Source organism: Neoarius graeffei, chromosome 1 (genome assembly GCF_027579695.1).
Source record: "Neoarius graeffei isolate fNeoGra1 chromosome 1, fNeoGra1.pri, whole genome shotgun sequence".
Lineage (NCBI taxonomy): Eukaryota > Metazoa > Chordata > Actinopteri > Siluriformes > Ariidae > Neoarius > Neoarius graeffei.
This window is the reverse complement of record NC_083569.1, coordinates 8,883,442-8,906,788: the sequence shown is the minus strand read 5'-3', so window position 1 is coordinate 8,906,788 and position 23,347 is coordinate 8,883,442. Positions and strand designations below refer to the sequence as shown.

The following is a 23,347-nucleotide window of genomic DNA, read 5'->3' as shown; positions in this document are numbered from 1 at the left end:
CTCTTTTCTTTTCTTTTCTGTGCTCCTGACTTGTGCATGTTGGCAAATGGCACGCACGCTGATTGTCGAAGCGCTATGATCGAACGATGTCGTTTTTTTCCCCTTAATCAAAGAGTCAGACCAAACCATTTTTGCATTAGGGGTGGTAGGGGGTTCTTGACGCCTTTTTCAAAGACAATAAAGGCAAAAGATCTAGAAAACATTTATTGAATGCAAATATAGCACATTTCTCCCCCAAATCAACACATTTTGAAATGAAATAAAATAATCGCAACTTCATGAGAGCCCAGTTCTGGGCCCCCCCCCCCCCCCCCCCCATTCCTGGGCCCGGGACAACATACCCGTTTGTCCCCCCCTGTCGGCGGGCCTGCGTGTACCCTCTAACATCAATGACAGCCTGAAGTCTTTTGTGGTAGTTGTGGATGAGGCTCTTTATTTTCTCAGATGATAAAGCTGCCCATTCTTCTTGGCAAAAAGCCTCCAGTTCCTGTAAATTCCTGGGCTGTCTTGCATGAACTGCGCGTTTGAGATCTCCCCAGAGTGGCTCAATGATATTGAGGTCAGGAGACTGAGATGGCCACTCCAGAACCTTCACTTTGTTCTGCTGTAGCCAATGACAGGTCGACTTGGCCTTGTGTTTTGGATCGTTGTCATGTTGGAACGTCCAAGTATGTCCCATGCGCAGCTTCCGGGCTGATGAGTGCAAATTTGCCTCCAGTATTTGCTGATCACGTGCTGCATTCATCTTTCCTTCAACTGTGACCAAGTTTCCTGTGCCTTTGTAGCTCACACATCCCCAAAACATCAGCGATCCACCTCCGTGCTTTACAGTAGGAATGGTGTTCCTTTCATCATTGGCCTTGTTGACACCTCTCCAAATGTAACGTTTATGGTTGTGGCCAAAAAGTTCAGTTTTGGTCTCATCGCTCCAAATTACCTTGTTCCAGAAGTTTTGAGGCTTGTCTCTGTGCTGTTTGGCATAAATTTTTGTTGGTCTACCTGACCGTGGTTTGGTTTTAACAGAGCCCCTGATTTTCCATTTGGTAATCACAGTTTGAACACTGCTGACTGGCATTATCAATTCCGTGGATATCTTTTTGTATCCCTTTCCTGTTTTATACAGTTCAAACTACCTTTTCCCGTAGATCCGTTGACAATTTTTTGCTTTCCCCGTGACTCAGAATCCAGAAACGTCAGTGGTTGGATGAAAGATGCAAGAGTCTGTCTGGATCCCAGAAACTCACTCAGCTTTTATGCGCACACACTGATTACAAGCAAACAGATCACAGGTTTAGGATGCTACCTTTAGTAGCCATTCAAACCCATTTGTGTCAACTTCTGTGCATGTTATCAGGCCAAAATCACCAGGGTGTGTGAACTTTTGATCAGGGTCATTTGGGTAGTTTCTGTTGTCATTATGATTTAAAAAGAGAAAACAGTCGTTTGACAATAAATGGTTTCACCCAACCACGAAGCATGAGTGGAAAAGATGTCTTTGTGTTATCATTCATATTCTCTGAAAAATGGTCAGTGAATCATAGATTCTGCCAGGGTATGTAAACTTATGAGCACAACTGTACACTTAAAATAGTTATACACTTGACATTGTTAAATAGTCATATATAATTCATTATGAACACTAACTTCATAAGAACAACAACAATAATCATAATTCTGAGCAAGAGTGGCCTATGTGACCATTAACCCCCCTTTCCTCAACCTGTCAGTTGAGCCAGTCCACCTACGGTGAAATGCATCAATTTTTTAAAAACCGCGGTAGAAATGAAAAATGGACAGACATCAATTGAGTGGTTGTGTGAAGAGAAAATTAAAAAAGAGAGAGACTCCAGGCGTGTAGCTGCAATTAAAAGTGTTCCAGTGTTAGATCGTTTTTTTATAAAAACATCGACAACTGCTGTCACTACCAGCGCTGAAGCCGAAGCTAGTGAAATCAGCGATGCTAGTGAGGGAGATGGCCCTGCTAGCACTAGCCGGGGAGATGCTACAACCACCGCCAGTGTTAGCCGAGGGGTCGGCGACGACGAGGATCCCCTTGAGGAAGATGGGAGCGAGGGAGACCCCGGAGAGGAGGATATGTGCGAAGCCACTTTAAGCCAGGTAGAGATCAGTTCACACCATGGTGACGAGAAGGAAGACGAGGGTGTTATGGATGTCAACCCAGCGCAGCCGACGCCAATAGAACACTTCTCTATTTTGACTGATCCTGCGCTATGGGGAGATCTAACAGAGTTGAAAAAAGAACTGGCTATTGCTAATGGTCCCGCCACCTACCACAACCGGGCGGCTAAATATGCAGCATCCGCACGGCACGACGGTAAGAAATATCCATTTTAATATGGATAGAATAGAGTATGGATGCTTTGAAGGTTTTTATTGAGACATACAAATATATGCCGCTCATTTTTGAATAAGGCATTTCGGTATGCCTACATGCATATCGTTGGTTGTTGTCAGTGAATTTGATGGGCTGATGTAGCCTACTTAATACATTTTCACTGAGGAAGAATGACCTTGTTTATGTGTACTATTGTTAATGGATATGCTACTATTTTTGACAGCAAAAGGCAAGGTTTGTGAGTGTGTGCAGGAGGTTACTGAACGCGTGCGCGCAGGGTGGTGGTGGGGGGCACTTGAGGTATAGTGCCCAGGGGCACCGCATTGGCTTAATACGGCACTGCTCCCAGTGGCCAGATTTGGTCTCCTAGTCAATGCCAAACCAGCTTCACTGGGAGACCAAATTTTAAACCAAGTTATGTCTTATCATTTGGTTCAATCAGTTGCAATTAAAACCAAGTACCATGTAAGTATACGTTTAACAAGGAAAACTTGGCACTGCATTAACTATGTTGATATTATGCTGGCTGAAACGAGGATTCGTAATGCGGCAATGTGCATCACAGGATATGCCGCAGCGGTGCAGCCGCATGGACTCTGGGGCCTGTGATTTGTATTGCCCAGACCGGTTGGTCTCCTAGTGGAAAATCCTTAAAAAATGCTCTGTTGTAGCAAATGTCTTTTAGAAGAAGAAGAAACCTTTGTCACATGCACACTTCAAGCACAGTGAAATTCATCCTCTGCATTTAACCCATCTGAAGCAGTGAACACACCCAGACCAGTGGGCAGCCACATTAGCGCACCCGGGGAGCAGTCAGGGGTTCGGTACCTTGCTCAAGCCCAAGTTTGCCCCACGTCAACCTAACTGCATGTCTTTGGATTGTGGGGGAAACCCACGCAGACACGGGGAGAACATGCAAACTCCACACAGAAAGGCCCTCGCCGGCCGCTGGGTTTGAACCCGGAACCTTCTTGCTGTGAGGCCGTGCTAACCACTACACCACCGTGCCGCCCTTTTATGCCTTTTTGAAGGCGCTCGTCACATACTTCAATAACCGTTTTAAATCTTTTTCTCAGATCTGGTTTCTTCTTCCCTCCCTCCCTCCCTTTATTTAACCAGGAATAATCCCATTGAGATTCAGAATCTCTTTTGCAAGGGGCTCCTGGCCAAGAGAGCAGCACAGTTGGTCCACATAAAGTACACAGTTGGAAAAAACAACAACAAAACAAACATATAAAAACTGTTAAAACAAATTGGCAACTCGCATCTTCACATTATAATCACCAGCTGCGTTCAGTAAGGGGACATGCGCATTCAGTAGTCAAATAGTCCTTGATCCTAGCCTTAAAATCTTCCATACTTGGGAGGTAATCCAATTTAAGATGACTCTGTAATTTATACCAGGACAAGGGTGCGAATGCTTTAACTCTTTGATGCAAAACATATGCACACCCCTTCTAATGCGCAACATGGGTCAAAAATGACCCGCATTCGTTTTCCAGGTTATTTCATGCTGACTGAGTTTTTCTTTGCTCTATCTTTTGAAATCAATTTATTTTATGATTGAATATTCCAAGTATTCTTTAAATATCTTGTTTTTAATTACCACAAATCATTAATTTAATTTTTTCTTTCCTACTTTATGAACAAAAATACTTTTTATATTACTACGCATGGGTCATCCAAGTGTGATTTAAAATTAAATGTCTTAATACTATAATAATAATTTGTTTCAAGTAATTACTTTAGCAGTGAATGGGGCCAGTTATTTATTTATTAACTATGTAGTTAGCTAAGCCAACTACAATAAAATTAGCTAACTAAAGTAGAATATGTCAACAGCTCGGTAGCTAATAGTAATTACTTGTAACTTTCTGACAAGTAATCTACTCACTCTCAAGGTAACCTAAACATAATCAATTTTTTTCTAAGGTAATGTTAGAACAATTGAAAAACATTACTTACATGTATTAGATGGGCAAAGGGCGCTGTGCTGAGCTGTGAAATGTCTGACACAAGCACAATTCACAGTTCCCACCAAACGCTGGAGTAAATGCATGCGGGTCGGTTCTGACCCATGTGTGTAAACTTGATGTAGAATTACAAAAGCTGTGCTTGTTTATAACTTAAGAAAGGAAAAATTAAAATGATGATTTGTGCTCAAAAACAAGATATTTACTGCATATTTGGAAAAGTAAATGACAAAATGAATTTATTTCAAAAGTATATCATAGAAACACTCAGCCGTACATGAAGTAACCTGGAAAATGAATGCAGGTCGTTTTTGACCCGTGTTGTGCATTAGAAGGGTAGTGATACAAAAAGGGTTTTTATTCAAAAAGTAAGAAAGGAAAAAATAAAATAAGGATGTATGATGATCAAAAACAAGTTAATTGAGGAATACCTTGAATACTGAATGATGGAATTAATTTATTGCAAAGATATAGAAGATAAAAACTCAGCCGGGTCACTTTTGACCCATATTTTGCATCAAAGGGTTAAAGGCACTTTCGCCAAAGACAGTCCGCGTACGAGGAATGGCGTACGTTATCAGTCTATCGAGCCAGAGACTACAGCTTTTGGTGGTGACTTTCGCTACGTTCACACTGCAAGGCTTAATGCTCAATTCCGATTTTTTTGTGAAATCCGATTTTTTTGTGAGGTCGTTCACATTAACAAATATATGCGACTTGTATGTGATCCTCAGTATGAACGAAAAGCGACCTAAAAGTGTTCCGCATGCGCATTGCAGGATACGACGACGTCACACGCAGTGAGCATGGCCAGTGTTTACGGAAGTAAAACCGCCCGGTTGCGGTATGACCCATCCAATCTAGCTTGAATAGCTGCATCCCCCCAAATGGAAATCAGCTCCCTAACCTCTGCGTCCTTCCATTGAGAAGATTCAGAACCTTCACAGCCCGAAGCGTCCCTCGCATTGATGTCATGCGCAGGGGCGCAGATACGTTTTTTGAACTGGGGGGGACAAAAAACTGGGGGGGGACAAAGCTGCCAGCAAACCAACCCCAACCCCGATATGCCTGTCAAACTTGTTGTTAGTAACCATAGCAACCAAGCTCGAGCTCGCAACCTGTGCAGTCTGCGCAGCTCAACCAACCGAATATCAGTCTTTGTTTTGTTTTATGTGAGTTGTTGCAACTATGTATACACTGCTGTGCACCTTAATAAACCGAATGGTAATTAGTCTTTTGATTTTTCCGTGAGGTTTGCCTTATACAAAGAAAGACAGCATAGACGTTTTTTCCTCCCTATAAGTGGGGGGGACCGAACGAGGTGAATTTAAATATGACTCGTCCCACCCTCTATCTGCGCCCGTGATTATGCGCCATGTTGTTGTAACTTTTTTTGAGAGACCCGCCGCCTACTTCAGCGCAGAATAGTGACGTTTGTGGCTTGTTGATGACGTGTAAGTCGGATGAATGCGACCTGGCGGTTCAGACTGAAGTCGCATATGAAAAGAGCGGACAGGAATCGGAATTAGCACCACATATCCAAACGGCCTGGGTCGGATTTGAAAAAATCGGATCTGTGTCGTTCAAATTGTCAATAAAAGATCGGATACAGGTCACATATGGGCGAAAAGATCGGATTTGAGTCACTTCAGCCTGCAGTGTGAACGTAGCCTTTAAGAGTCAAGTTTAACACACAGTGCGTTTACATGCACATCCAAATCGAGCTACTGTCAGTAATCGAGCTAAGGGTCCCAGCAGGGGTGCCAGAGAAATCCAATCCTACATGCACACAAGGAAATCGAGCTATTGTGTGAGGTACATTGTGCACCCGAGCCACAGGTGGCGCTACACGCCCCATCGTGTTGGTACACTTCCGGTTGTCGTCATGAAGAAGAGCTATTCAAGAGTGTAAACAAAGTTATCAGTTCCGTGTTCACAAGAAGAACGACGACGTTCATTCTCCTTGTTCCTCCTGACCTTCTGCTGCTCGCTACTACTACTGTTGTCATGCCGACCGAGGCTGTTGTGTTTCCCGCTTGTGATCTCGTCACTTCCGGAAGGGGCAATGCTGAAGTAAGTAGCTCGACTACGTAGCTCGATAGGGTTTACATGCACCAAGTAGCTTGGCTACAATCTCATAATCTAGGTCGCGTAGCTTGATTACGAGAAATCCAGTTCGGTTCGATTTCAGCTGAGCTAAGGTGTTTCCATGGCATTGAGAACTTTGAGTTCAGTCGAGCTACGGCAGAAATTCGATTTTCTCTATGTGCATGTAAACGCACTGACTGACAGTCTTTAAAGGGCATATCCTGGACCAATTTAGTGGGTTTTTTTTTTTTTTAAAATATGAAAGAATGTCCCTTTACACACTCATCCAGAAGGGTAATTTTGCACAAGGGCATCTGTCTACAGCAGAAAATAAAATAAAATAACAAAACGCGTCTGGAAAAATCCCAAGGTAGTCTGGAGCCATATTGATCCAGGTTTGTGACATTGCGTGCGGATCCACCAGCAGGCTGAGAGACAAACACAGGAACACCTAATTTAGAGTATAGTCTCTCTTATTTCTTACCCTGGCAACAGTCAACTTGTGAATTGCCGATTTTCTTGGTCTTTTTCTCGGCTCTGCTTGGTCCTCGGCTTCGAGGGCCTCAGTGGATGCGACACTTCGCCTTCTGTCAGGGCAGACGAACACGGCTGGCTCCTTTGGTGACGCTGACACAGATGGAGACGGTGTTGCTTTGGGCATTCTAACAGATGGAACTGTGTCTTTTTTCAGATCAGGTTGCTTCTTGAAGCCCATTTCCCACTGCAAATAGTTCTCAGTCGTCGGGCTTTATGAAGCGAGCCCTGCATATGACGCTGTGGTCTGTTGCACGTTGCCAGTTTTTCCAGGTGCCTCGCACGAAGCGCTCCCATTTCTCTCTCATTGTCTGGTCTTTTGGAAAACGATGAGTGCTAATCCCATCAAGATTGGTGTTGCTACACCCTCCTACGATACATCTGTTAACCATTTTAATAATTACGCGATAACGTTGAAGAAATTTGCAGAAAACCACCAGGTTGTATTCTCATAAATAAACCAACGCTGACATGGGATTCAGAAGGAGGCGTCCCGTATGCGACGTCACGAAAATCAATGTTTGCCGGGAAATCCAAATGGCAAGTTTTTTTCAGAGACAGACGAATTCGCCTCACATGGCTTGATTTCAACTGAATTTTTCTAGTATTGTGCAAGGTAAAAAAAATTGCACAAAATGTGACCGATATTTGACCAAAGTTTAATATAAAATAAGACAATTAGATTGATCTCGCTCCTAAATATACCCAAGATGTGCCCTTTAACAATAAACATTGTCGCAAAGCAGCTTCACAGAATTTGAACGACTTAAAACATAAGCTAATTTTATCCCTAATCTATCCCCAATGAGGCCAAACAAAAAAAAAATTGTTTCCTATTACATGCCTTGAAAATTTAGGGTAGGTCGGTAAGGATTTTTTTTTTTTAATGTTTCCATTAGGGCTGTTAACCGATGACCGTTTGACCGATGGTTGACCGAATCAACGTCAACCGGTTAATTTTTTTTTTGGCTGTCGGTTAAAAAAAAAATCAATCGTTTTGAAGCTGCCGATTTTGGAGCGGAGAACCTGGAATTCTGTGTTGTAAACGCTTGGGGCATGCCATGCGGTGTAAGGACGACAGCTGACAAATCAGAAACACCCATTCAGTCATGTCCCGCCCTCCCGCCCCAGTTGAAGACAGCTGCCACCCGGTGAAACAAAAGTGTAGACACAGGCTTTTTAGCTTACAAATTACTAATTCAGGGATGCAAACGGCGCGCCTTTTGGCAGATGCCGCCTTTTTCACGGCTGAATCGCGCAGATCCGATCTTTTTTTTTTTTTTTAGGGGGGGCGTTGGAGTGTCTGATTATAATTTCAAAGTAAATTCTGTATTAAAATTACTAAATAAGCAAATGCCATTACAGTCCATGAAACATACGAAGTGTGAGAAGAAAACAGTAAATCAGAAAGCTGCACACATTTGCGCAGCTTTCGCGCAAACGTGCGCAGCTTTCTGATTTACTGTTTTCTTCTCATACTTTTCATACATAATTTTCTATATTTCTGCATAAATATGACCTAAAACAACATCAAATTTTCACACAAGTCCTAAAGAGAACCCAGATAAACAAATGAGACAAAAACGCCCCCCCCTAAAAAAAAAAAAATCAGATCTGCGCGATTCAGCCGTGAAAAAGGCGGCATCCGCCAAAAGGCACGCCATTCTGGTTTTTATTTTTTTTTTATTATTATTTTTTATTATTATTAGAAGGCACATCGAGTTTAGTCCTGCCTTGGCCAGTGCATTCTGAAAGTATGTTCCGGTCTGTAGCCAACAATGCATGTTATTGCAGATCATATCTTTCCACACAAACTAAAGGCGCAGATGCCGACTTTTGGAGGGAAGGGGAGAGAATGAAATGACAGCGGTGTCTGGAGGGGGAGTGACAAACGCAGCTTTTATGTCTGTGAGCCAAGTCGGTGACGGCTTCAGAGCAACTTCAATACCATGCAGTAATGGTGTCTTGATATTGGTAACGGCGTTTTAAGGATTGTAGCTAATTAATTAGATTACCCGGCGTTATAACAGCCTTTATTTTAATGCCGTTATTCCCATCACTGAATGTTATGTACTTCTTCTAGCACTTTATTTTCAACGCCATCATAGCCAACTGAAACCGTCTCTAAGCTGGAGCCATTTGTCCTCCGCTCCGATACAAACCCCTCGACATCAGTGCCGCGTTTGACTAAATGTTTCGCGCTATAGAAAAGGTAATGCAAGTGGAGGGCAGCGACTGGGACTGAATGTGCGGATGCTCGCGGTTAGATTTAGAATAGATTCTAATAATCCCAATTCTAGAATTTTAAACTCATAGGTTAACCGACTTTAACCGGCTAATGAGGCTCGGTGGTCGGTCAAGATTTTTTTTTTATTTTTCGCCATCCCTAGTTTCCATGGCTATCACCACTCTTTTCCCCCCATATTCGCAATAAAATATCCACCCAACCAGCACTCTGTTTGAATGCATGTTTGCAGGTATTGTTTTCAGAAATAAACACTAAACACTTTTCAAATATTTATTTCGAACCATACACAAACGTCTCACACTGAACATGTGCGTTGAACTGTAAAGATCAGCTGTTCACTGTCTACTTCCCATATGGCTTGTAACAAATGTCTTTTATGCCTTTTTGAAGGCACTCGTCACATACTTCAATAACTAACTGTTTGAAATCTTTTTCTCAGATGCCCAGCGACACAGTAAGTGCTGTTTGTTGTCGGTGTGTCAACCGATGCTTCGCGTAGATGATTTCTATATTTACTCTAGAACTACTGGTACAAGCTAACAAATCTTCAATGTCTTTTAAATGTCTCTCTTTCTAGCGACATAATTTGTCTAAAACTGGGCTTGCGATGTGCAAGACACGCATCTTTTAAGCACACAAACCACCGCCATTTTCGTTGCTTCGTGTTAGAGGTAGTCACGCGCATGCGTACAATCGGCTGTTTATGATGCGAGAGACACTCGCGCTATGCGTAACGTACGGACGTTGGTCTATGAACAGGGACAACCACGCTGTGTGCATCGCATAAATGTTTTGTAGACTGAGAGGGGGTCGGAGTCACGGGGGAGTCAGGAAGGCCCGGGGGGGGGGGTCGGTCTGGTAACCGGAAACAAAGGTTTTTTTTTTTTTGGGCCTGAGTAAACCTGTGGCGACAGTGGCAAGGAAAAACTCCCTCAGACGACATGAGGAAGAAACCTTGAGACGAACCAGACTCAAAAGGGAACCCATCCTCATTTGGGCAGCAACAGACAACATGACTATAACATTAACAGTTTTAACATGAAGTCAGTTTCGTTGATGTTATAAACTCTTCATTGATGGAAACTTGAGTGCAAAACTGTTCATGACAACTGCAGTCCTAAAGTTAGCAAGTCAACTGTAGTCCTCAGCCATAAAAGCATTACTGTAAGTGTCCAGAGCCTCCTCCAGGTGTGACTTTCAAGTGTCCTCATGGGGCCGTCCTCCACAGGAGCGATGCGATGAGACTCCAACCAGGGCACCAGGATGGATCAGGCAGGTCCGAGGAGCAGAAGAGGTCAGCATCTCGATCCCAGGACCGACATGTAACTCAGAGGGATAGATTTGGGGGGGGAGAGAACACAGGTTGTTATGCAATGCCACCTGAATACGTAGGAACAGTATACATATTGCACTGAGTGCAAGCAGGGACTCTGGCAACTAACTATGACAGCATAACTAAATGGGCAGAGCCAGAAGGTAACACAGGCATGAGGGAGCCCCAGGACATAAAGCAGCAGCCACTACACCGTCAACAAACTCGAGTGAGCAAGCAAGTGGGGGACTGACAGCATCCATACATCCCAGTTTACCAAAACACTCTGTCTGAGGACCCTCCAGATCTACACCTTTACCCCATAAACACCATTAACACAAGGCTTGACTAAACAGATATATTTTCAGCCTAGACTTAAACGCTGTGTCTGATTCCCGAGCATTACTTGGAAGGCTGTTCCATAACTGTGGGCCTTTGTAAGAAAGGGCTCTGCCCCTTGATGTAGCCTTCACTATACGAGGTACCAGCAGATAGCCTGCACCTTTTAGACCACGACAATTTGGGGGAATTTACCCGTAACTTACTTATTTATTTTTAAATCCACCTGTGAAACAAGTTCCTGTTATCACTTGTCTTCCTTTATAGCAGCTATAAACGCTCGTTTCCTCAGCAGAATTGCTTTTGTCTTCCTCTTGAAGTTACAGTGGTGCTTGAAAGTTCGTGAAGCCCTTAGAATTTTCTATATTTCTGCATAAATATGACCTAAAACAACATCAAATTTTCACACAAGTCCTAAAGAGAACCCAGTTAAACAAATGAGACAAAAATATTGTACTTGGTCATTTTTTTATTGAGGAAAATGATTCAATATTACATATCTGTGAGTGGCACCACCTTGTGCAGCAACTAAACATTTCCGGTAACTGTTGATCAGTCCTGCACACCGGCTTGGAGGAATTTTAGCCCGTTCCTCAGTACAGAACAGCTTCAACTTTGGGATGTTGGTGGGTTTCCTCACATGAACTGCTCGCTTCAGGTCCTTCCACAACATTTCGATTGGATTAAGGTCAGGACTTTGACTTGGCCATTCCAAGACATTAACTTTATTCTTCTTTAACCATTCTTTGGTAGAACGACTTGTGTGCTTAGGGTCGTTGTCTTGCTGCATGACCCACCTTCTCTTGAGATTCAGTTCATGGACAGATGTCCTGACATTTTTCCTTTAGAATTCGCTGGTATAATTCAGAATTCATTGTTCCATCAATGACTGCAAGCCATCCTGGCCCAGATGCAGCAAAACAGGCCCAAACCATGATACTACCACCACCATGTTTCACAGATGGGATAAGGTTCTTATGCTGGAATGCAGTGTTTTCCTTTCTCCAAACATAATGCTTCTCATTTAAACCAAAAAATTCTATTTTGTTTTCATCTGTCCACAAAACATTTTTCCAATAGCCTTCTGGCTTGTCCATGTCATCTTTAACAAACTGCAGACGAGCAGCAATGTTCTTTTTGGAGAGCAGTTTGTTTGTTTGATTTGGATCCCCATTAGCTGCAGCAAAACTGCAGCTATTCTAGCATGTGTAGCAGTGGCTTTCTCCTTGCAACCCTGCCATGCACACCATTGTTGTTCAGTGTTCTCCTGATGGTGGACTCAGGAACGTTAACATTAGCCAATGTGAGAGAGGCCTTCAGTTGCTTAGAAGTTACCCTGGGGTCCTTTGTGACCTTGCCGACTATTACACGCCTTGCTCTTGGAGTGATCTTTGTTGGTCGACCACTCCTGGGGAGGGTAACAATGGTCTTGAATTTCCTCCATTTGTACACAATCTGTCTGACTGTGGATTGGTGGAGTCCAAACTCTTTAGAGATGGTTTTGTAACCTTTTCCAGCCTGATGAGCATCAACAACACTTTTTTTTTTTTTCCTGAGGTCCTCAGAAATCTCCTTTGTTCGTGCCACGATACACTTCCACAAATGTGTTGTGAAGATCAGACTTTGATAGATCCCTGTTCTTTAAATAAAACAGGGTGCCCACTCACACCTGACTCTAATTTCACCTTCAAATTAACTGCTAATCCTAGAGGTTCACATACTTTTGCCACTCACAGATATGTAATATTGGATCATTTTCCTCAATAAATGACCAAGTATAATATTTTTGTCTCATTTGTGTAACTGGGTTCTCTTTATCTACTTTTAGGACCTGTGTGAAAATCTGATGATGTTTTAGGTCATATTTATGCAGAAATCTAGAAAATTCTAAAGGGTTCACAAACTTTCAAGCACCACTGTAATTACATGGGGGAAAAACAGGTACCCTATGGGTACATGAGGCTACTGCTTATAAATAAAATTTTTCTGATACCATATCCATACAGTAAATATAGCCTTTATACGCCATGTTATCAATTATACTCCCCTCATCTCTTGCAAGCATCACCAAGCTGTGAGCAGCATCAGGGCTTGTATTTATTAAAAAAATATATATATTTTTTTTATATAAGGGATTTATTTTATGAAATCATATTGAAATAAGTTATTTTTTTAATCTTCAAAAGTGGTATGTAAATTGTCATAATGGCGCAGCACAGACTTGTCACTTATCCATGCCGAGTCGCAAATACTTTGTTTTGAAATCGATAAAATAAATCACAATTCCACCTTACCTTTGAATAGTTTTAGACCAAACTTCGTAGCATCTTTAATGGGTTTAGGAACAGAATTTTCTTTCATTATTTCTAATTCTTCCTCACTTACAGTGACAAAGCGATTGGCCGCCGTTTTGCTGGGTCGCTCGAGCTGGTTATCAAGAAATAGTCTGAATTTCTCAATCAACAGCACGCAGGATTTTCTATAATCACCTGTGTATTTATGCTAATATAAATTAACCTGATATATAAGTATACAGTATGTTATGTGCCTGATGTCGGTTTTTCTGTTTCAGCTTCTATGCAGACTTCGGTCCTCTCAATCTGGCCATGCTGTATCGATACTGCTGTAAACTGAACAAAAAGCTCAAGGTAAGATGAACCTCGTAGCTCATCAGTTGTCCGTTCTGTACTGGTGACTGGTAGCTTGAGAGCGAAGTCAGCCAAAGTGCTGCGGTTTTGCCTTTAAACACGGCCTTGATCTTTTGATTGTTCAGCTGTTTGAATTGGATTCTTCATTTGTAAGCCACTTTGGACAAAACTGTCTTCTTGGGCAGTATTTAATACTGGACAAAGGGAATCTGAGTATAGAAGACATATATATATTTTTAAAAGCCATTTATCAGCATGTTAATTTTTTTCCCCCACCCACGTGAAAAAAGTAAACTTTAAAACACGAAACGCAATGTTTTTTACACTGTATCATGCCATGAGTGATTGGTTGTGCTGGTTTCTTGTTCTTCGTTTGGCTCTACCTTCTGAGTGTGTCTGTATAGACATCAGGGGGTGGAAAAAGGACAGAAAAACTGCATGGGTACTTTGTCAAAATCTTACTCGATTAAAAGTAGAAGTATGGAGGCAAAAGTCTCAAAAAATCTTTCAAAAAATGCCATCCTGATTACCTTTCTGAAATGGACACGAAGACACCTTAGCAAGAAAAAAAAAAAAAACTAACATGATAACTTACAAACCCTAGCTACCTAGCAAAGTTTGGGGGGAAAAAATTACAAAGCACAACTCGCTAGTTAATTTAACAGACCATTAGGCCATCCTTTAAAAAAAATCCGTTTCCTGTCCACCGGGTGAGCAAAAAAATTTTCAGTCGGGAGGGAGGGATTTTTTTTTATTATATATATATATATATATATATATATATATATATATATATATATATATATTAGGGCTGTCAAACGATTAAAAAAATTAATCGCGATTAATCTCAGAATTTCATATAGTTAATCGCGATTAATCGCATTTTTTTTTAAATCTATGTAAATGAATAAGGCTTTTAAAGTGAAATGTTACAATTAAAATGGTGAACACATTTTATGCTAAAAGTACTTGTTAAAAACTGCTGGGACAAGAGAAAATGGTAAGGGAGTTTATTCACTCACATACTAGGCAGTACTGAACATACAAAACACAAAATTGGATTTTGTGATGGATTAGGGAGCTGTAGTCTCAAATAGGGCTGTGCGATATATCGAATATACTCTATATATCGCGAAAATTCTGTGTGCGATACATAAAATTATTATATCGTAACTATCTAGTATTTTATGGTCATCTTCCGACTTGCGTTTGTTTCGTGTTTGTTTAAAACCTTTTCCGGCGGTTTTCTCCCTGTCCCTCAGGCAGTAACGTGAGAGACTGCCTAAGGGTAAAGAAAACAATAACGTCACGCACTCGCCAACCAATCCCGGGCGACATCTCGGTGCTGAAAGGAACTTCCGGGAAGATTTTCTAGTTTCGGTTGTGTTGCCAGATTGGGCGGTTTTAAGTGCATTTTGGCGGGTTTTGAACATATTTTGAGCTGGAAAACGTCAGCAGTATCTGGCAACACTGCCGGCGGGAAGATTTCCTGGTTCCGGTTTACAGCGCTGACTCAGTTCGTGCAGTCGCTGGTGCTGCATAGGCTACCGTGTAAGCTCTGTCAATTTCAGCGACAAATTACTTCCTAAAAGAACTAGTAAGGGGTCAGTCAACTGGCATTTTTTGGATATCGCGAGGAGGACGTGGAACAGCAAATGCCAGTTTGTAAAGTGTGCAAAAAAACCCCCAAAAACCCTGTCATCACGAAAGGCAGCAGCACTACAAATATGTTCCATCACCTGAAACTCACCCGGTACAGTATGAAGAGTCTCTTAAACTCCGAACTACTTGCCCACGAGCTAACACCCACCCCCCCACAAGCTAACACCCCCCCCCCCCCCCCCCCCCCCCCCAAGCTAAACAAATTACCATAGCGGCCTCGTTCTCCAAAGCCCCCCCATATGAGAAAACGAGTCAGAGACGGAGAGCTATAACGGATGCAGTCACTAACTTCATTGCCGAAGACATGATCCCAATTAGTATAGTGGAAAAACCAGGCTTCCAAAAATTACTAAACACACTCGATCCCAAATATGAGTTGCCTGGTCGCAGACATTTTACAGAGAAGGCAATACCGGAATTATACACATCTGAGAGGCAGAGCCAGGAAACATTCAGTTCAAAAGTGTGCAAAGAGAAAAATGATGTTTTGCAGATCTCTCTCTTCTCTCCCTCAATCTCTCTCTCTATTGTGGATGTTCCAGTGGTTCTCAGTAGTCAGGTTAATAGCTTGGAGATCTATTTTTTAAAATAATTTAATGAAAGAGCACTTTTCTTATTTAGGCTAAATGTCTTTCTCAGTGTTGAGCTTGCGCTTTATTGGTTTGAGCTCTGAGCAGCTCTGTATTGTGTTGCCCCTTTATTGCAATTTTCAAGATTGTTTTTGCAGTTTGTGCCACATCTTTGTTGAATAAAAATAGTCTTATTTCAATTCAATTGTGATTAATCACCAACATGACAATTTAAAATGTGTTGTTGAAAACCACCTGTAAAAGTTAACCAAGAATGTTATTTAATCTGCAGGGACTGTAGTGACAACAGTAAAGAGTAAAACTTAGATTTCATGAGGTCCTTTAGAGGAGATTTAAATATATCGAGATATATATGGAGAAAATGTATCGGGATATTCATTTTTTCCCATATCGTACAGCCCTAGTCTCAAATATAAAACATGTAGTCACATACTACTGTGTCTCAGTTCAGACATGTGTGACAAAAGAAAATAAAAATGAAATAAAACTTCAATTGTGCTGGAGTTGTATTCAGTCACAGCCTATAGGACTTCACAGTGCTGTGCAAACAAAAATAAATTGCAGTTGGACTTCAAAAGACATTTAGTGTCATATCACAGTGCTACAGCATACTGAAATCTCACTTTGCAAAAGTATAAGTGCATACCAAAACCAACTCAATCACCATAGACATATAAACATAGACGCCGCATTGAGCTGGTGGCCCCGTTGCTGGGATACGTCAGCGTGTCTGCCATATTGGATGTGGCAAATCTTCCCCGTAAACCAGTGCAAGTAAATGGACTGAACTTCATAAAGCCCCTTTCTACAATAATATTTAACTCGATGCCTTTTATTCACCCATTAACACACACACGTATATATTTGGGAAACAAACAGGCATCAAAACATCATATATAACTTTTAATGTGATGTTTATAAACATGCATGTCAACCTTTGGTCAATCAAACCTGTATAACCAACCTCCAAAATCCGTATTTCCCTTATAAAATCCGTATAAGATGCAAATTAAAATAATTTACCTAAAATTTGAATGATAATTAACAATGATATATCCAAGTTACTTTTTATTCAATATTAATAACAATAAACCTTCAGAATGAATACAAAGCTCCAATGTTCGACAAAAACACAAAGTGTTATCAGCGTAGTTACGAAGGAAATACTTCGTTGTTTGGAGACAGGTTTCACCGAGCGGCTATTATGCGCGAGACTTCATATTAGCCACAAAGTCAGGAAAATCTGTTCGTAAAATTACGTTATAATGACCAAATACAATGAAAAGTGTTTTTCCAGTCTCACCTGTGAAAGGTAATCCCATGTGATCTCTTTTGGACGGTAAACCTGTTGGCAGGGCTTTGAACCAGAATTTTTTTCCTATTGGTTCGTTCCGAACAGAAACGGAATTTTAACGTTTCCGGTTTTGGGTTCCACCATTAAATAGACGTTCCCGAACCGGTTAGAACAAAAAAATTTCGTTCCCAGAACGGTTAATTACGTTCCCTGTTAGCTGTTTAACAAATGGCTATAAAATTATGTCTCTGTCTCATCCAGCTTCAGCCAAATGTAGGCTAATTCTATTACAACCTTCATTAAATAAGACAAGAAATAATTCAAAACAATTATTATTTCAAATGTTGGCGATTTGGATTCTCAGTACGTTTTCCCATCTACACAAACAGAAAAAGTGCCAAAAATGAAAGATAATTCGTTTAGTGTGTTACCAAAGGCTAGTCAGGCCCTATGCATTGACAGGCTAACAGAGGTTAACATCATTTAATGTTCGCGAGCCTCTCATTAACGTGGACAAATATATTGATATCGTGTTTGAAATTGACGTTTTTGAATAACGATAGACTGCAATATTTACCTCTTATTTATTGAAGATGTGGAGACGTGATAGTAGTCCACCCTCCCGCTCTCTGCATTCAGTCAGCGAACGTCACACAGGAAGTGAACCCCAGCGGGTCATAGAAACTTGCGCAGGAGAAGAATGACTTTATTTGTAGGCTACGGAAACTTTGAGGAACGAAATAAAAACCGGTATTAACCGGTTACCATTATTTTTAATAAGCGTTTCTGTTCCGGAACATAAAAAATAATAAAGTTTCTGGTTTCGTTTCTGTTCCATGTGAAATAGAAAAAGTTCCCGGTTTTCGTTTTCGTTCCTTGAACCGGTTCAAAGCCCTGCCTGTTGGTACAGTTAAACGCAGCATTTGAATGAGGCATCTTTATTCTCGGCTACTGTCTAGACGCTATACCAGAGACGGCTGAAGAATCTCCACTTTGCCACATCCAATATGGCGGCGAGGATGACGTATGATTCTACGCAGAAGGCGGCGTCTATGTTTATATGTCTATGCTCAATCACACTCTACTTTTGAAATGAAACTTCCCGTTTAACAGACCTTTCTCCATCACTCACACGTACTCTTATTGAAGCAGCGCGCGACAAGCCTCAACAGGAACTACGGGTGACTCGCAGGGCCAAATTAGAATTTGCGTTAACGGCACTATTTTTTTTAATCGCGATAAATTGAGATCGCGTTATCGCGTTAACTTTGACAGCCCTAATATATATATATATATATATATATATATATATATATATATATATATATATATATATGAGTGATTCCACGCTTATGGGTACTGAAATGGGGACATGAACTTTATTTTTAAAAATTCACCTAAAACCATTTCTTTTTTTTTACCATCAGGTCACAAAACATGTAATCTTTAATGAATGATATGTTAAAAGATAACTTTAATTTTCTGAGATGTAATAAAAACATATTTATATGCCAAAGTCAGAACGTAACAGAAGTGTTGTGGACATATAGATTCTCAATTTTAACAATGTAGAATTACTTTTTGAAACATAGGAAGGTGATGTTTTAGCAAATATCATTAATAAACATGTGTAGTAGAATAAACATACACATTCTTTCAATAAGATTAACATGGTATATAGCGAGATTGTAATTAATTTGTAACAGACGCGAGATGGACAATCGTAACAGAAGTAATGGAACAGACATCATTTTGGAACTCATAGGCTTGACTTTGGCATATAAATATGTTTTTATTACATCTCAGAAAATTAAAGTTACCTTTTAACATATCATTCATTAAAGATTACATGTTTTGTGACCTGATGGTAAAAAAAGAAATGGTTTTAGGTGAATTTTTAAAAATAAGTTCATGTCCCCATTTCAGTACCCATAAGCGTGGAATCACTCATATATATATATATATATATATATATATATATATATATATATATATATATATATATATATATGGATGGATAAGAAATCGCAATGCTGTGTTTGCTTTTTCTTTCAGTACTTTTTTTTATTACAAAAGCAGACACATTTAATAAAATGACAGTTTAATCAACTGAAACTTGTACAAAAACTTTAATATTATTATAAAACGGACCGTGCAGGAACAGGCGTCACCACAGATGGTCCTTGGCATTTCACTGCCTCTTTGATTATGTCCTGGCGGCCGTCTAAATACCACAAGCAGTTTGTAATGTTCATTACTACATTTGTTCCTTCAGTTTGGCCAGTATGTCTAGATAGACAAGGTCCTTCTCTCTGGATGTCTTTTATAATTTCGTTGTGTAATTCGTTCTTTTTATTTGCTACAGACACAGTTTTTAATTCTGTCCAGCCAACCTGCATTAGTTCCGTAAACGCATTTTTTTTTTTTGTTCAGTTCCGTTCTCATTTTGAATAGATCTATTAGGTTCTCCTACAGATCTGTCAGGGTCATTAACAAAGTAGGTAATGAATTTCGCATAACAAAACTCAAAAGCTGTTTGTAACGTCTCGGATGGATCAAGATCAAACGAATTTTCCAGTAACGGTTTGTGATGGTCCGACACACGGACTTTTTGTAGTTCTAAATCGACCGTTAGGCCTAGTTCGGATGAAATTACACTATTAAAATGATCACCGAATGATTTGTTTTTCTGAATCTTTACTATTTTGTTGTTCGCTAGAATACCATTTTGCGATTTCACACTTAAACAAATGTTTGAAAACTCCGGATCTCCTTCCTTCATGGTGGCTGCCGTTTTTTTGTGCGGCACGGCGCATTCGCAGAGCTGATTCGATTCTATATTCTGCGCGGAATGCGTAAATGTCAAGTTCGATTTTTAGATTTACGATCCCGAAAAAAATGTCGAAAAACCGGCGTTAAAAAAAATTTCAACCGCACAAACGGCACTCACCCGGCCGGTGGACCGGAAACAGAACGTTTTTTAATAATGGCCTTCCAAAACGTAACTAGCTCACAAATTTAACAAGCTAATTTACAAAACTTGGCTACCTAGCAAATTTTCAAAAAAAAAAAAAGTACAAAACATAATTGGCTAGCACATTTTACAAGCTAATTTACAAAACTTGGCTGCCTAGGAAATTCTACAAAAAAAAAATTGCAAAACATAATTGGCTAATTTACAAAACATCACCATCTCGCTGATTTAAAGCATTTGTATCTCAAAGCTAAAGATAAAACCTTTGAGATTTGATGGTGAATTTAAAGGGGGAGGAGAATGGGGCATCTCGTCCTGTATGAACGAATTGTTAATGTCCTCAAAATACATCTTAGTAAGAAGAAAAATATATTGTGACATTTGAGATTTATAAGAAGTACTTTGCGGTCTGAATCTTCCGTACTTGAGTACTGTACGGTAACAAAATACAGTTACTGAAGTATTTCCACCCCGTAGACTTGTTATACTTATTTTTAATAAAATTCATCTTTGTTAATATTATTAACATGGAAAGAAATTAGGATTTTACTCAATTGTCTCATGAACGTGTTTACAGACATGACATTAATGGAAGGTTTAAAATTTTCAAGCTTTTAAAATTGTTATTCAGAATAACTGATAAGAATAATTTCTCAGTGTTTTGAGTGAGAGAGTGATAATTTTTTTTATTCGGTCACAATCAGTTAAACCCGTTATCTGTATGAATCGGCTTGCTTGTTTGTTGATTTTCTTCTCAAAACTTCTCGATCTCTCTAACCTCTAAGTGCCCTTCTAAAAGTATAACACTAGAACGGGAATGCCCAAGTGCTTTCCAATTTGGATTTGAACATCAGTAGAGCTAATGCTAATATGCATTTATTGCATCATTACATTATTTAGATCCTTTTTTTTTTTATTATTTTGCCAACAAGTGTAAGGGACAAGGATGCAACCAAGGGGAAGTTGATTAGGGCACGTAGACGCCAAGCACCTCGCGTTGTCCATTTAGTTCTGAATCCGAGGGAGGAGCAGGAGGTTTTGGCAGGCACTAAAAGACTTAAGTGGGCTTCTAACATCTGGAGCTGACGGAGGACAAACAGCACAGTCAGGTTAGAGGGTTGGGGTCCGAGGTGAGGTTACAAGCAACAGTGAACAAAGCATACATTCTTTACCCATGGCTGACATACGTGATTTATTAGCGTTAATAACCTTACCCAACTCATTATCCTCTTCTAATGATACACTGTCTGTATAACATGTCAAGTTTGTATCCTCTCTAAAAGTCTTTGGGGAACACTTCAGCTGTTTGTTGTGGTGCTTACACGTGAAAGGCACAAATCAAAGGTCGGTGTTTCAGCTTTAGAAATAAACACCGTTACCAAGGACTTTACCTGTACCAAGCTGGACTTTTCCTCGTCTCTGGGGTCGTCCATCTTCTGTACCTTTTCACCTGGAAAAGTCTGCCTTAATAGCTGGGTTGCATCCGATGTCCTAGGCATCCTTCAGTCTCAAGAGACTATGGAATTGCGCTCTAGGCGTTGATTCTGGTACAGCGCTGGGTGTGGCTGGGCAGACCGATGTGGGAGTGACAGTCTCTCCTGCACAGAGCACACATGACTGGGCTCTGACTTTCCTTCTCTGACTCTTGGGCAAGCATCTTTTCAAATGTGGAGAGGCCTTTCTGGACAGTCTGTCTCCAGACTGATCGTTCTCAGGCTGCCGCTTCCCAGGTGTTTAGATCGATGCCCAAGACCTTGATATCCCTCTTGCAGGTGTCCTTGATATCCCTCTTGCAGGTGTCCTTGTAACGCAGTTGTGGTCTGCCTGTGGGGCATTTTCCCTGCACTAACTCGGCGTACAGGAGATCCTTGGGGATCCGACCATCGTCCTTACGCACGACATGGTTGAGCCAGCCATGTCACGTCCGACGTCACATCCGCCTTATTAGTTATGCAAGACATGAAGTGGTAGTCAGCTAAGCTCGCTGTTCACAAAGCGTTACTATCTCTGGAACGCCTTGATAGTCGTTAAAATGCCCTATGCTTGCGTTGTTTTGGGCTGCTTGAATCGGACAAACCGTGAAACTGATAAGTTTCTTCTGGGTTCCCTGTGAAGTGCTGATAAAGGGTGAAGGAGCAAAGGATTTACCAAAAGACGATGAGAACAGTGGTTCTTGAACCTTTCGCTGCGATGGAAGAGAGTGGCGTCAATGAACGCTCGAGTTTGCAGTGACCACTTCATGAAAGGTTTGCAAACTCCTCTGGTTTTTCGTTTGGATTCGCAAATCGCTTTTCTAGCCAATTTCCGTTATTCCGTCATGTTTTGAAGTTCAGGAGACGCTCAAGTCCTTGGATGTGTTTGTTCACTGTTTGATTGTGGTCGCCATATTGTAAACTAACGCGTATATAATATAGATCTTTAAAGATGTTTCTGTGGATCTTTGTGAATGATTTACCTAGAAGAGAATCGAGCAGGGAGGATTGAGAATCGAGCAGCTGTGGTTTGTTTACACCCGATACTAAAACGTCTAGCGTCCTAGCAATCGTTGCAAAGATGTGTACAAAGCCTAAAAAATCCTCCTTACCCGAGCAAAAACAATATAGGATTTTTCTTGTGTCCTGATCCCCGGATCTTTAACCCAGCCACATATAAAAAGTTTTACGCCTCCATGCTCTTCCAGGTTTTCATCAGTTTGTCCATGTAGAACGATGTCTACACTGCAGCACCAGGTAGTTTGAGATGTCGGAGAACTCAACGGATGGATAATTTTCCAACTCGTAGGAAAACTCCTTCTTTGTTTGCGTGTCCCATTGCAAAGAGCCACTTTTCTGAAGGTGTCTTGACTGTGCGTTGGCCTCTAAACTGCGAAAATGGTCTGAGATGGTTTCACTCGCTCTTCACAAAATAGCAGCTGAATTGGTTTGCCTGACCACCACTTCATTCATTGGAAGTAAACTCGCAAGCAAGTCACGTCACTGAATACAACCTATAAACAGTTTAAGGACCACTGTTGTACTTTTTTTTTTTTTTAAAGCTTTCCTTAAAAAAAGAATGTGCTCATCAAGACGTACACCTGAGACGAGGAAAAGTACAGTGGTGGGTTTCCCAAGAGCATCTTAACTAGGAGAGCGAGTGTTCACTGTGATGCTCGCTCTACCATTTAACAATGATCTTTGTGTTACAGTACTTTTGGGAAACCCACCCCCAGTTCGGTATCTTGTATGTCTAAGACTGTGTGTCTGTTTCGAGAGAATTTAGCCATCTTGTTAAAATTGTGGTATTTTTCTCCAAAGGAACAAAGCGACACTGATTCCACTGCAAGTACAAGA

General features: G+C 40.8%; 1 protein-coding gene across 2 annotated transcripts in view; it reads left to right on the top strand.

Moving 5' to 3' along the window:
- Positions 1 to 23,347, top strand: part of cdc14aa (cell division cycle 14Aa) — a 59,388-nt gene that overhangs the window by 15,148 nt on the left and 20,893 nt on the right. For both annotated transcript variants that reach the window (XM_060921548.1, XM_060921538.1), the window contains exon 3: positions 13,423 to 13,498. In XM_060921548.1, the coding sequence (XP_060777531.1) occupies positions 13,423 to 13,498 (76 nt within the window). The remainder of the gene's footprint in view (positions 1 to 13,422; positions 13,499 to 23,347) is intronic.